At 39.9% G+C, this 15,065-nt stretch overlaps 1 protein-coding gene across 27 annotated transcripts in view; it reads right to left on the bottom strand.

The window, feature by feature from the left end:
* mycbp2 (MYC binding protein 2) overlaps window positions 1–15,065 on the bottom strand; it is a 52,972-nt gene that overhangs the window by 26,625 nt on the left and 11,282 nt on the right. For 16 of the 27 annotated variants that reach the window (XM_058392128.1, XM_058392131.1, XM_058392129.1 and 13 more), the window contains exons 9-35: window positions 14,788–14,861; window positions 13,609–13,747; window positions 13,386–13,462; window positions 11,770–11,974; window positions 11,314–11,478; window positions 10,841–11,014; window positions 10,534–10,738; window positions 10,224–10,369; window positions 9,855–9,965; window positions 9,267–9,371; window positions 8,027–8,146; window positions 7,714–7,795; window positions 7,472–7,589; window positions 6,725–6,929; window positions 6,467–6,620; window positions 6,007–6,179; window positions 5,196–5,321; window positions 4,910–5,037; window positions 4,300–4,391; window positions 3,866–4,000; window positions 3,672–3,755; window positions 3,490–3,586; window positions 2,791–2,983; window positions 2,167–2,441; window positions 1,547–1,768; window positions 1,184–1,375; window positions 162–368 (exon numbers count right to left, since the gene is read on the bottom strand). In XM_058392128.1, coding sequence (XP_058248111.1) covers window positions 162–368; window positions 1,184–1,375; window positions 1,547–1,768; window positions 2,167–2,441; window positions 2,791–2,983; window positions 3,490–3,586; window positions 3,672–3,755; window positions 3,866–4,000; window positions 4,300–4,391; window positions 4,910–5,037; window positions 5,196–5,321; window positions 6,007–6,179; window positions 6,467–6,620; window positions 6,725–6,929; window positions 7,472–7,589; window positions 7,714–7,795; window positions 8,027–8,146; window positions 9,267–9,371; window positions 9,855–9,965; window positions 10,224–10,369; window positions 10,534–10,738; window positions 10,841–11,014; window positions 11,314–11,478; window positions 11,770–11,974; window positions 13,386–13,462; window positions 13,609–13,747; window positions 14,788–14,861 — 4,004 coding nt within the window. The remainder of the gene's footprint in view (window positions 1–161; window positions 369–1,183; window positions 1,376–1,546; window positions 1,769–2,166; window positions 2,442–2,790; window positions 2,984–3,489; window positions 3,587–3,671; window positions 3,756–3,865; window positions 4,001–4,299; window positions 4,392–4,909; window positions 5,038–5,195; window positions 5,322–6,006; window positions 6,180–6,466; window positions 6,621–6,724; window positions 6,930–7,471; window positions 7,590–7,713; window positions 7,796–8,026; window positions 8,147–9,266; window positions 9,372–9,854; window positions 9,966–10,223; window positions 10,370–10,533; window positions 10,739–10,840; window positions 11,015–11,313; window positions 11,479–11,769; window positions 11,975–13,385; window positions 13,463–13,608; window positions 13,748–14,787; window positions 14,862–15,065) is intronic. The other 11 variants (XM_058392130.1, XM_058392134.1, XM_058392155.1 and 8 more) reach the window with 6 other exon arrangements.

The raw sequence follows: 15,065 nt of genomic DNA, 5'->3' as shown, positions 1-15,065 counted from the left end.
TCAAAAATGCATTACATAATAGGCTATTTTCAGGATATTCGCCTTTCTACACACTTCCATGACAAAACAAGACATAAAATCCAAGCCAGCTGACACAGTTCTGGCTATTCAAGTTTTTCATTGAATTTAAAGTTATTACTGATGCAAAAAAGAGCTCTTACGTCATCTGCAAGAACTTCCAGTTCATACTCATGGATGCCTCCTCCCCCATAGACGCAGAAGCCCACCAGCACCACACCTGGCTTGTCCACACTAAAGCAGATGGCATCAGGGGAGCCGTTACCCGTGTTCCAGCTACGACCCTGGCTGGTCTTAGTAAAACGATTGGGAGTGGACTTCACTGAGTGGAGTGAGTTCAGCCCATCTACCTGAACAAGGAAAGTGCAACAGAGAAATTTAACGATATGTCTGTACTGAAAGTGCACAGAATTTTACTTTTTCCATTTAAACCCATTTGTAGGTCAATATGTGTGATAGCTAAAGTCATCGAAGCAATAATGCAAGTAGGTGCAGAACAGGTTCTATAACAAACATGAACTTGCAGTGAAGTTACACTTTATTTCCTTTGGGTGGCAGTAGTGCAGTTATAAAATCTAAGGGAAGGGTAGTCTGTTGTCTCCAACAGTGATGATTACAGAACAATGAACGGGCAAATGAGACTCCTGTATTGTGCTCATTCAGCTTAGTTCATATGTTTTGAAAAACATAATAAAATGGTGAAAATAGTTACAAAAATATATAATGCGCCATCAACTCTATAAAGACAGCAGGGAAAAAATTGTGGTCAACGTGTTGCCATGACAACAAGTCACTGAGAGATAGGGAGAGATACTGCAAAAGACCAAAGACTAGATGGCTATTACAAATGTACTGTACACATGACTCAGCTTTCTACAGCATCTAAAAGACAAGAAGAGAAATGGAGAGACAGGGTAAATGTGATGAACAAAAATTTATCATCTCTCCAGAACTGCCAAAGGCTATTTATGACCATCAGGCTGCTGTAATAAGATACGAGGAGTGACGCAGAACTTGGATCCCTACAGACTGAGGGAGCATGCTCATGTGTTTCTGGGAAAGAGAAAGGGGAATGACGATGGACAAAAAAGGACAAAGGAGAAAATAAAAGAGCAGGACAGAAAGACAGTGAGAGAGGAGGGTGAGAGAGATACGTGTTTCTAACCTCAGAGCCAAGTGCAGAGGCGGTTAGCTCGCTGACGATGCTGGCCAGAAGGCCGCAAGTGTTGGATACCAAATGAGGGGAGAAAAGTTCCATCTCTTTCCTCAGACTCTTTCTCACTGGCAGTACCACTATCACCAGCATTTTTTCCAGAACCTCCCGGAAACTCGTCATCCCCATTAGGTTTTCTTCCGTCTAGATAAAACCAAACAAGGCATATAAATTTTTTGTTCATCAATCCAGGTGTCTACCTACTTGCTTAAAACAAGACATTAACAGAATCGGCATTCAATCGCAGAGACTTTAATTAAGCTGTTCTGTTAGATGAGCTCTGAGGTACTGCATGAATTAAATACAGACACTTACATGACTGAGTTTCTCCATGTGCGCCACCAGCAGGGGGAAACGATGAGCAAGAGCCGAGTCGTTCTCAGTGCTGACCTGTTTGACAAGTGAGCGCAGCAGCACCTCCCCATCATAAGCGATGGGCAGGATGGAGGTCAGCTTCACCGAAGTGTTACATAGCGCAGACATTACAGCAGCCAGCAGACGACTGCTTGAGGTGCGCAAGTTCGCCTCTTGGATGTCCTGGAAGATCAGAGGTGAATTTAATGTATGAATTAAGCTAATCTAGAGAAAAAAAGAAGGACAGTTATGGCCATATTAAACTGAATGGGGTGCATAATAACCATCTAACCACCACATCATTCACAGAAATTCGGATCGTCTTTCTGATTTTAGCATTTATTATTTTGAAAGTAAAGCCTAATTTAGTAAACCATGTACGTCACTGATAATATATGTCACTGTATATCACTGATAATATAACAGATTAGAAACCTAAATCTGTCAAGAAGCATGTATTCTGTGGCTTGAAAATAGTTCAGCTTCTTACAGACAGAGAAAACTTTGAAAAGGGTAACTAAGAGTGTTCCAAGCTTTAAACAATGGAAATACTGCTTGAAGCTATTAACCGAAATGATTACCTGGTCAAGGCAGTTGAGCAGGTCACAGAGGCAGGCCCATTGTAGGGCAGGAGTAGGATAAAAAGAGTGGAAACAGGCTGTGAATGTGTTGTGGCATTCCTGCAACACAGCTTCAAGCAAGGTAAGAGGCTGGCTAAGGTAGCCCTGAGGATCGTTGTCCAACTTGGTCAGGCAGTTGTCCATGCCCTCTGAAAGAATCTTCTTCAGCAGGCTGCGTGTCTTACCCACACACTCTGCCAACTTGCTCGACTCCTCAACAACTACTTTGGTGCTGGCTGAGGAGGACAGAGCACAAGAAGAGTAACACAGAGTTAGGAATAAATGTTTAGGAATACAAAAGTTTTCAATCTGTGCGCCTCTGACCTCTTTTGACATTTTTGAGACGCGAGTTCTTTAACTACAATCTTTATCAATTAAACTGTGCTCTTAAAATTCCATTCTGTTCCAATCCTAGCAATATGCTGCTGGTTCAAATTGGGAATAATATAAATAAACTGGGAGTTACCCAGTATGGTCATGCTGAAGTGCATTGTTAGTACATGTTGGTATGAATAGCTTTAATATTATGCTCTACACATTTACCAGTATTCTCTTAACAATTTTAAGCAGAATTCATAATCATACCAGAAATTGGGTAGATTTCACAGATATAAACACGAAGCAGGCGAAGACAACAAGTTCCCACAAAGCGCAGGCGCTCCAGGTCCAGCAAGGTGGCAGTGTACTGAAAACCTTTTAATCCTCTCAGTTCCTCCACCCCCAGCACAAGAGTGGTCCAACTCCAGTGAAGGATACTCAGCAGAGACTCGAAACATTCCTGAGAGGAAAACATTTGAGCAATCAATTAGAAAATTACTACAGTGAGACATTTGTTTTGCTAAAATATTGAAATTTCACCAAGAGTGAAGAATAATTTAGATACATTCCCACATTCAACATTTCATTCTGGCATTGTGATGAAATTTTAGGGGAGGCTCTGCATCTTATAGTCTTAAAGCGGTCGCTTTTGTTGTCCTCTAATAACTACCGTATTTAACATGCTACGGTATATTTCCCCAGCTGAACTGTTGAGCCGATTCTGTGAAGTTACTAACTCTGTCACTTCAGATTATTACAATTTCCAAGTTACACGAGTTTTTAATAAGACAAATGTCTAAGAAAGTGTGAAATCAGACGTGGCAACAAGTTTAATCAAGCCAAATTTAATATTTAAATAATAATTCATTCAAAACGGTGATCAGTAGCCATGTACTTAATTTCTCAAATGAATGAAATTTGTAATATCCAAACAATATGCCTGTTCTTGTACATAACATAACATACCACTGATACAGTCCTGGCAAAAGAGCGCTTGAGAATGTGAACTGGTTCACTGGTCTGCTGTTTTCCCTTTGATGCATTACCATCATTAGATGGCAACCTGAAAGCATTGTGCAATTGATCAGAGTGCATTAAGAGTACATAAGGAAAATTACGTCAGTTTAAAAAACACATATATCACTTACCTGTATAATAATTGAGGTATCTGACCAGCATTTACATCAGTACCATTGTTTGATTTCTTGGAGCTCTTAAACTGAAACACCACACTGCAAAATCAAACATAGAGACTTGTTAAAAAATATACTTTAAAACAGTAATTCGCAGTCTTAACGCTGAGACAGTAAAATCTGCATTTTTGTGAAAAATTAAGTTATACCCATCGTCAGTGGTTATAGTTGCCTGTCCATGTGAGCCACAGTCACTGCTGGGTCCTGACACCCTTGCCCAGGCGACATACCACCAGCCCAACTGAAGCAACACAGGCTCGTCAAACATCATGGCATACTTTTCCCTGGAAACACATAATGTACAATCATTCATATTTTTCTCATAACGATAAAGGCCTACATCTCTCTCCTTTTGCTTAAACAAAAATCTAGTGTTTACCTGTCTATATCATGGACGTACTCACACGTCTCCTTAATGCATAAAACATACATAGTAGTACAAGCATGTTCAGACTAGTGAACACAAGCCTATAGCCTCAAACAGCTACATCTCATTAAAAAGAACAAATATAAATGAGGGCACACTGAAGAGAGAATTCTGATAGTCTTGAAAAAATAACAGATATATTTCGGTTAGGAGTACCTAGCAGCACAATCATAGGCCAGAACATCTGTCTCAGCCAAAAGGTCTCCATCTGTCTCATGATCACCTCCATCTGGTCCCAGCTCAAACAGCTGCAAGAAAACAATCAACCATCAACCACAGGACTTTGCGCAATATGGTAAAAACTTGTCAGCATCCAACAGTACCATAATAAGATACTCCGGTGTTTGAAATGATACCCTGTTCCACCCTAGCTTTTCCACCCATGGTAATTCTTAGTAATGACCGAGTACACTACACAGTTATGATATTTCATAAGGTAAACACAGGGTAAGGTAAGCAATATTATGCCATCATTTCATTGTATTTGTGTCCAAAACAACAATCTTTTTGCTAAAGTCACATATAATCTATAAACAGCACTGTGTATTGTGGGAAGCTACAGCACATCTTTTGGACAGTATCTTTTAGGGTGCAATATATGATTACGAGAGCATATTAGAATGATGGTTTAAATTTAGAATGGATTGCAGTTAAACACACAACAACATAAACGGTGCACTAAATAGTGAATAAGGGGTTGCTTTGGACACGTGGTTATTAGCTAGCATGAGGAGTGGTGCAGCTCTGATCCTAAATACTAACTTACTTTAATTTTAGCAGTGTATTCTCCACGGCCTCCAAATAGCCCCAGACCTCCTAGTAGGATGTCAGCATCCGCACAGAAGCGAATGGCCTCGACGGAATGGGCAGAGTAACCCCAGCCTCCACCATGGCCTAAACACACAACAGTACTGACACACTGCAACATTCTCTTCATCTGTACTATTAAAAATATTCTGTAGATGCAATGCCATAAATAAAATTACATTAGCTATTTATGGATACATTTTCAGCATGTCAGTGTTGTATCTGCTAAGGAAGTGTGTACTCACTCTCAAAGCGGTTGACCACACTGTAATCCTCCTTTGAATAAACTTTCATCACAGCCTGGGTCTCCTCTTCAGCACTAGCCACACCCATTTTCAGCTCCTGCATGGCTGCCAGGGTATCCAAACAACCTACAAGAAGGTGTCCCATGGGAATCAGGAATAGCATCATAACCTACTCAAGTACCATTTTATAATAGAAATGTTTCTTCGTTTGTACTGAAATCATTTTGTTAAAGCTTTATCCTTGAATCTACTTCAATTAAGCAAATACAGTTTCTGATTTATTCCTAATGTGGTCACAGTCAGCCTATCCTAGAGTGAACCTTCATCTCAGCCATCTAAACCTCTAAACCAATTTTGAGGATAGAAATTCTTGAAATATTCTGAAAAATGCTTTCAGCAAATGATACACAAAAACAAAAAACTTACAAAAAAGTATAAAAGTTATTTATGTGCACTCAAAAACAAGAAAAATAGAAGTCTAGAGTCTAAAAAGGGATAATTATACAGCAATTGTACTTTTAATTGTGCAGCAACTGTATTCAAATCATATGTACAGATTAAAGGGAAAAAACATTCCCCATAAGTTGGTCTTCCATCTATATGCAATACTCCCCACATACTGCAGCATCATGCCAGTTTTAAACAGCTTGAAGAACATAATCATACAGTAGTTTCTTACATTCTTTTGTCTGGATAGTTTGGCCCACTTTTCTCAACCCCAGTGGAAAGAACAGGGTCAACAGAATACAATGGGGGAAAGAGAGAGTGTGTAAAGAGTCTGATTGATTAGGTATTAGGTGAGTAGGTGTACCTAGGACATGAAGGGCTCCGTGGGAGCGTGTGGTCGTAGCGTGGGACCCTGATGGCAGTGCCAGCTCTGGGCTCAGTATGCTGCAGCGTGACTGGATATCCGTGGCTGTAGGCATGCGGGCATCTGCAATTACAGAATTATAGCACCACATCTCTCGTGTGCTGGGCAGGAACCTAGGAGGAAAAATTTGATTATGACTTGTGAATGTTACAATAAAAAACAACAACAAAAAAAAACACATGTACAGCCTGACAGATATATTGACTCATGTTAACTAAAAAAAAAAATACAGACTCATACTGATATCTGAATCGTCATATAAAGAAAAAATCATTTTGTTCTGAACAATACAGTGCTTGATGGTTAAGTGCGGTCTTGCCATTTTTCACTTCTCATATGACATCAGCATATTCTTAATAAGAAAGCTTGCTCAGCCCAGAGAATGTAATCTGATCCTTACCGCCAGATGACATCATATACAGGGTCTAGGCAGAGGCCGAAGCCTTGAAGATCTTCCTGCTCTGAGTCATTGAAGGTCCGGCAGCTTCCATCCATTTTGTTGATCAGCAGACATCTGAAGGGAGGTGGCTCAGATATAGACGTAGGAACCAAGCCTAAGCAGATCAAATAATAAATCAGTTTAATCCAGGACAAGCAGGAACATTCTTATTAGAACCAATTCCTTGGAAAGTTCCGTCAAACTCCAAGAATGATGTACCAATTATGTGTTTGCTGGCAAAGATCTCTGAGGTGGCCAAGACGTGGGAGTTGATTAGTGCTTCATCAATCCTCAGAAAGGTCTGGTCTCCACTGGCACCGATCCACGTGGCTTTACGACCGTACTTGGCTCCGATGTTGGGCATGGGCGAAGGTTTAGCATTCCAGTAGGGCATGTCCACAATGGGCCGACCAAGCTGTCCTTTCTGGCGGGAGAAAGCAAAAACCATCAGGGTGCTATTTTTGTGTGGGCATGAAAGTAAAACTTGCTGTGGCAACACCAATGTGCTGCTAATCTGGTTGAGTATGAGCCTTTATTTGTCCTGTTTTTCTCTTCTGGTCGTAAATCAATTAATCAGCGATGATGTTAGTGGGGTTATGCATCAAGGCATTACGTTTAAAATTTGCTGGCAAAGTGGGATTTTCAATCTCACTTTGCTAATTGCATTATGACCCACCGAGACCTCATCTTAACCTTTAAAAGTTTCGTCTCAGCTCTTAGAACCCTCTGTACAAACAGGCTATTTAAATCACACAAACTAATTAAAAACTAGTAAAGTTTTAGTGCTGCCCTGTGATAAGACAACACTGTGACTACATGTATTATTTTTATTTTCATGTTTTTGCCATAATTTAAAAATAAGATCTGACTTTTTCAGTATGACTCATAATTTAAGACATTACACAATGAGGAATAAGGAATAATAGCAATAGGTACACATGAAAAACGGTGACTGATCAATCATACCGAAAAGCTCCCAAAAGTGAAGACCTGTCCATCCATGAGGAGCACTGCAGTGTGGTTACTGCCTGCGGTAACCTGAACACTGGGGCCAGGGAGAGCTTGCACTAGAGTGGGAGACCCCCTTTGCAGAACAAAAAAACAGGCCACAGGTCAGTAAGCTGGGGCTGACCAGTTTGTCTTATATTTACTAAATTTAAACAGAAAACCCCTACAAGCATGGTATCACACTGAAGCTTAATTATTACCTAGAATTCACATCTCCGTGCCCAAGCTGTCCATGCTGCCCATAGCCAAATGTGTACACATCCCCATTCTCCATTAGCACCACTGTGGAAGGGAGGTTAACATAAAGTTAAATGCAAACCTGAATGGTATTTATTATGCTTTGAACTCTGTGTATACAAGTAATGTGATTTGTAACTAGTAAACTATATGACATGATACAATGGAAACAACTGAAAGTGCTGTGTAATTCTATTACTTCATATTACAAAAGTCTAATGAATAGAATGATTGTATTAGCATCTGTTTGCCTAGTCAGCTGTAGTTGTAGCTTACCAGAGTGGTGGAAGCCACAGCTGACCTGCACCGCACGCAGCTCACAGTCAAAGCGCACTGCTCCAGGAGGATAGGTAGTGATCTTACTTGCATCTTTGTCCCCACGCTCACTGCTACCATCTGCAAAGAAAAGCACAGTTTGATGATGCTGGGAACCACCCTCACATAGATGAGTGAGAAAGACCAGGCCAATCAGTCACCTGAAAAGAGATTCACAACTGGTGCTTCAAGAATAAAGATTAAATGAAAGATTAAAGGCACAAACCCAATAATTACACAAAACGATACTAGATGAGAGAGGAACAACAAACATAATATGGAAAGTTACGCCTAAGTAGGTAGGTTTCTTTCAGAAAGCATTAAAACATATTAAAAAAAATCAATTGATGACTGGTTGCTTATTAAAACCAAGTGAGGGGTACAACCATCAAATACTGCTTAAAGCCTGTCACAGCCCTAATCAAACCGATGAGGCAAATAAAAATCTTAATACTCGATACATAACTAACTAATTAATTAAGCGAACCATGTGCCTTAGGAGAAAATATAATGACAGGCATGCTCCCCTCTCCACCTCAGGGGTAATATACACTTTAATTGTCACAGATATTTCATCCACCACCAGCAGGCTTGTGAAACGGTATTTAAAATGAAATGACTATTTATAAGGTATTTGTATTTTAATAAATTGCTCATTACATAACCATGTTTTATTACTACTCAGAGTCATTTATCATTTTATGAATTATGTAATTATATAATTCATTATAAAACATGATGAAACGCCTCCTACTGATTTCACAAGTCAAATGCACCTGTAATAATCACACCATCTGCTTGTGTGAACTCTGTTGTGCAAGTATTAGCCAGACTCTGCCAAACACTACTGCATCTTGGTTGGATCCATTTTACTTAAGTATCACTCAGTATTTGCATATTTCAGCTTGATTACAAACATGGAGAGCACAGTAAACATTTCATTCAAAAAGAGAACACAGGATAAAATTAGCATAAAATTCATTTATCTAGTTCTACCATAGTGCACATGAACTAGTGAGATAAAAAAAAAAGGTAAAGAAAGGGAGAGAAAAAGGTAAAAGTATTATTTTTAAACAAAGCAAGAGTAAGAATAATAATAATAAAAAAGGGAACAAGAAGATAAAGAAGACTAGTGTGCTAGATGAGGGAAAAGAGCGGGCAGCTGGGCTCCAAGCAGAATCTTTAGTGAAGACCATAGTACCTTTGAGTTTGTCCCGCATTAGCTTAAAGGCTTGAATGGGTCTTAGCCTGGCTAGGGCCTGCTCACGCTGGTTCATAAAAAGGGGGCCAGGGAATACAAGGGGGCCTATGAGGGGGAGAAAGAAACTTTCACATGCATGGGCAAAGCATCTCACAAATGGAAACACATGGCAAACCATAAAACACACAAGCAAGGGGGGCACTTTCACAAGAATGTCACAAGCACATATAAAGGTTGAATCTAACCATAGTAACTCTTTGGGTCACAGTAATTTCAACTATCTTTGATGAATCAAAAGTAAAAGATTTCTTTTTAAAATGTGTTGTTAATGAAATTTATCGTATGTGGACCAACAAAACCCGTGGGCACACAACGCAAAAAAAAAAAATTAGCTGCATGTGAAAAAGATTATAGGACCCAAGAGAAGCAATGCCCTGATTCAATAACTCCACAAAGCTCCAGTTCTTAAAAGCGTAAGAGGTATATCTATTAGTGAGATGTCATAGCCTTGGGAATCTGAAGAACTGGGATGAGTCAGTGGGAAAGTGTGTGTGTGTGTGTGTGTGTAATGTCATGACTGCATCTTACCTCTGCCCTCTTCTAGCCTGTGGCGGCGATTGACGCGCTGTCTCTTCTCTTCCTGTCGGATCTGGATGTGTTCCTCAATATTAACGCCTGGAGGGGGAGGGACAGGCACAGCTAAAATAAAAACGACCCAGAAGCACCAGGGCAGAAGAGGGGGCAAACAAGAGACAACATGGAGATGGTGAATGATGAGCATGAAAAGGCAATGCAAGTCAGTGGAGCACACACACATATATACACGTGCACAATTTTGACAGGCAAATGGTGACAAAAAAAATAAATAAATAGAGAAAAGCAGCTCTTCAACATGGAATGAATGTGTTAGAGATGGTAGTGGATGGCCTGAAAACCAGTTGTAAGTTGGTGCTGTACCTAACAGCAGGTCTAGTGGTATCATCTCCTTCACAGCATCAAAGATCCCCCTCTGCCTAGCCTCTTGGCCATCCAGCTCACGAGCACAAGCCTTGCAGCAGCCACACGAAGAGCAGCCCGACTCGCCAGAACCACAACCACAAATTCTAAAGAGAATACACACACATACACAACACCCATAGACAGACATTAACACACTCACATACACACAAACACAGGCACATGTCTAAAGACATAACAGCACATTGGCTAGCTATGTGAGTTCCTGCTGCTTTGTATTTTAGGGTGCATTTTAGGGTGTGTTACTCACCCTCCAGGCACTCTGTCTGGTCTTCCACTGCTCACACAGCTAGCTCCATATCCAGTGCAGTCCCCACATACTGTGCAAACCATACACTGGTCCAGCTTCCACTTGTGCATGCCCGGCTGGCACATCATAGACTTTTCCTCCTTCTCATCCAGCTCATCTTCCAAATCTTCATCCATTGCTGTAGCCATGTTCTCCACCCCAAAAGCTGGAAATAGTAAATGGTCAGTAAATAGTCAAACTGCTAAGGCAGCAAACATGAAGTCCAAATAATCAAGCAATTTATATCGCTAAATATCTGTGTTCTTACAGAGCTGATTGTTACCTTTCCCTCCCTGACTCATGGCTCCTGTGTCTCGGCCACACTGGCCTTTGTTGTTTACTCCAAATGTCCACACCTCTCCGTTTTTAGTCAGCACACATGTATGGGCTTTCCCCATGGCTACCTGAGTTACAAAGTGCCCCTTCAGATCTGATACCTGACCTGAGAAAATAAAGAGGAAACACTTTAATTCTACCAAAGATTATAACCACAATATTAGTCACAACCATTATAGCGCATATAGCAAGCAAATCATCCTGGAATAATTAAGACAATGTTAACAGTATGACAGTTAAGATGTGGCCCAGTTTAGCTCATACAATAAAGCAGTGGCGACAGGCAGAAACATCAAATAATGCTGTGAGGGATATACTGTAGATAAGTTCCACACAGACAACTAAATGCCAGTTCATCATTTATAAAGACTATCTTCAGTGACAATCCCTGAGATAAGCACTTACAGGTGCTGTCACTGTAAATGGCATCCTTGCCAAACATATAGAGTTCTCCGTCCTTAGTTACTATGCTGCTGCTGCCATTGTTGCATGCTGTGTATACTGCTGTCTTTGTCTCCAGCTTGATTATCTTCTTAGGCTTGTACGGCTTTGGTTGTCTCCGACTCTTTGCTGAAAAGGACCAATTATCAAAAGGTCAACCAACTAGCAATAAACCAAAATCTTATACCCGTATATTTCCTCCTAAAGTGCTAAACAGATGAGTGTAAAAATCTTCCTGTAGCTTTGGGTTTTAAAATTTTTTTTTTTTTTTTTTTACATAATAATAGAGGTTCAATCCATACACAATCTAAATCTTGGTTTAATTTCACTTTATACATAATTATAAGACAAATATCTCAGGGTGATAAACTGGATTTCAACAGAGATGGGGGAAAAAAAAAGAAAACCATAGCAACTTACTTGACTCTCCATCTTCTCCTTTGCTGGCAGATCCAGTGAAGAAAACACTGCCATCTTCAGCCACCAAAAGAGCATGGGAGCCATCATGGCCCACCGAAAACTGGACAATCTTAGGCGATTTTGTAATGGGCAGTTCCACCCATTTCCCCGCTGACGGTCCGCCCTGCTTAATGCCAAGGCTTTGATACTTTCCAGTGTAGTAGATCTACAAGAAAGGTGAAAAAATGTAGATAAGTAAATCTTAATGAATCTTTTCTGTTTTCTCAGGCAGTTTTAATAACGGTTCGTTAACATTATAATCCTGTGTAAAGTATAAAGGGCTGTTGATGGGATGTGGAGCAACTGAGGTTATGTAACCAAAAGGCCATAGTAATTGTTATAAAGAGAGGCCTCTTTCACATCTGCAGCTGCTGCTGCTGCATAAATAAGTAAACAAAAATCACAAAACAAAAGCAGCATACATTAGGGCCTTTATATGATAAACACACAAACTTATAACAGAGAGAGAAGTTGTAAAGTGAAAGGAAACCCATGTGTTGAGGAAACGGTTTCATAGACAGAGCAGTTATATTACTGCTACAAAGTACTTAATTTTAATGTAATGTTTTATAAAAGAATTATATAATGCTATAGTGCGATGATAAAGCTTGAGATTTTCTTGGAAACAACCGTAGTACTTAATTGTTTTGAGAGACATTGTACTGTTGCTGTAGCGCTTGCTGGTGTTTCACTATGAGCATTTTTAAAAAGCTGTGATTTTTAATTAAACATAATTCAAACAAATTTTACTTGTTAATTCTGAATAGAAATCTTAATTATACCACTCAAATCCAAGTTACCGTGACCTCTAAATATCCCTGGCATGATGTCACAAATATATTAGTTTGTAAGCTATCCTTCTGATCGTTATTAGCTGCTAGTGTTTGCAAGGTTGGTTTATGAAGATTGACAAAGCCTTAATGTTCATTTCTATTCCCAAACCCATTCCCTAATCTGAACCAGCTTAATTATTTAAAAGGGGAGAAGAGTTAAGTTTATTCCTGTTACTTTAAGATGATTTACGAACCTGGTGCATATTTTCCTTGCTTTAATGTAGGCACTGTGTATTCTCTGTGAAGTGTCGGCAGTCAAAGGCACAGTGGCACCACCAATGCCAGAACATACATACCCATCAATGCCAGAACATACATACCCATCAATGCCAGAACATACATACCCATCAATGCCAGAACATACATACCCATCAATGCCAGAACACACATACCCATCAATGCCAGAACACACATACCCATCAATGCCAGAACATACATACCCATCAATGCCAGAACATACATACCCATCAATGCCAGAACACACATACGCACAGAAAGAGAGAGAGAGAGACAGATGTGCGCACACACACAGACAGAAAGTGACTGATGCATGTGCACACACGCACACACACAAAACAGTTAATAAAAATAGTTTAGTTACCAATATCCACTAACTTATGCGCACATCATAATTATCAAACACTGAACATAGTATGTTACACACATCATTAAGTCGCACTTGTGTGTGAAATGCCTTATTTACACCTTTTACTACCAAAAAGGCATTATGTTGCAAACACTGACCTTCCCAGAAGCTGTTTTCATCAAAGCAAACTCTCGACCAGCTCCAAGCAGTGCTGCTTCTTCATCAAACCCTGTGCCTGAGGATATGACCGTAAACACATTAAAACCTGCACAAGGCAATTTGTTTTCTATTAACATGCATGAGATGAAGTGTTTGAAGTCTTTTATATATGCTCAGACACATTTTCTAAAACTCATAGATCACTGAAACAAGTGTTCTCACTGATGATATGCAGATCTTTTTCCAAGTCGAAGAGAGAGATGCCACAGGCATGGAGACACTTTCTAGCCAGCTTGAGCTGCAACTCTTGCTGCAAGGCAGGATCTGTACTTGTGGCGTAGATTCGCACGACAAAGCCATCCTGTATCAAACGTTACACACAATTTCATAAATATGAATGTATACAATAGGTTGCTTCACAGGACTCATACAGTATCTGGAAAAGATGCATTCATAAGAGCTGTTGTGCTAGAACTCAAGCATGCATAATATTCACTGTATGTGTCAAACCAATTATCCCAGAATCCCACAGCCATTTAAGAAGTAAAAATGCAGTCTAACATGTCCATCAAGTCAGATTCTCCAATCTTAATTAATTAGCCAGCAAGACAATGTAATCAGTACATAAATCTCAGCAGTGTTTTATAAGTCTTCAGTGTAACTGATGCCTAATGCTTCCTAACACTGTGGGGCTGAATTTGTTTTGCAGTGGTAAGTCTGTTATAACTCTAATGTCTTTAAACGAAAATTCAGAAAATCTTAACACTCTGTAACTCATTTTTTTGTAAAACCGACATGTATTACATTTATTGTGATAACCAATATGAACTACAGCAATCTGAATGTGTGCAATTGAACAATGCTGAGAATCTTACTCCTGGCAGCAAACCAATGCACACTAACCAGCAGCTTCAATGGACAATTTGTCACAGACAGGCACACACAGCCACATCCGGCTCAGACAGCATGACACTGCATTGAAGTGTGATATCCTGTTTGTATCACAGAGTCTGTGTTTGCTGGAGTGAAGGAGGAAGGTAACTGGGTATTGGAGATTATTCTTTCTTTAATTTTCCTGTGCTTTAACGGCGCAGAATGCACATGCTCCTCCCCCCAGGATATCCGTGGTAGCTGCCTAAATTCTGCTGATGCGGATGGAAACATTTATACATACATACCATCTGTCTGACTGTAAAACGTCCTCTGCATTTCAGTAGTACTGTTTACTATCTATATCTTATACTTCTGTATGTAATCATTTCCTTATATTAGTAATGGTACACACCGAACAGTAGGTGTACCTCTGAGAAAATGGCCACGTGGCAAGTCCTGCAATGAAGATCTCTTCACAATTAACACACTTAGAAATGCTTGGTTAGCTGAAAACAAAGAAGTACTTACATCCTTGCAGGCTGCTATCTGGTTGATATATTCTCCATCTGTAAAGATTATGTTCTGTCCCTCTGCTTGAAGACCTCAGGGGAAAAAAAAAATCATATATTTTAAACACTTTCACTGCCATCTTCAATTCTATAGTCATGCTTCAATCAAACAAACCATTTTATCTATACAGTAATACCTCACACATCCCCAAGGTTACGTTCCAGGACCCATCGCTAATGACGAGGTTTCGCGGATGTTTCGCTGGAGTCACTAAAAATGCTAATACTGTACTGTAA

Source organism: Hemibagrus wyckioides, linkage group LG06 (assembly GCF_019097595.1).
Source record: "Hemibagrus wyckioides isolate EC202008001 linkage group LG06, SWU_Hwy_1.0, whole genome shotgun sequence".
Classification (NCBI taxonomy): Eukaryota; Metazoa; Chordata; class Actinopteri; order Siluriformes; family Bagridae; genus Hemibagrus; species Hemibagrus wyckioides.
This window is presented reverse-complemented; position numbering and strand designations above follow the sequence as displayed.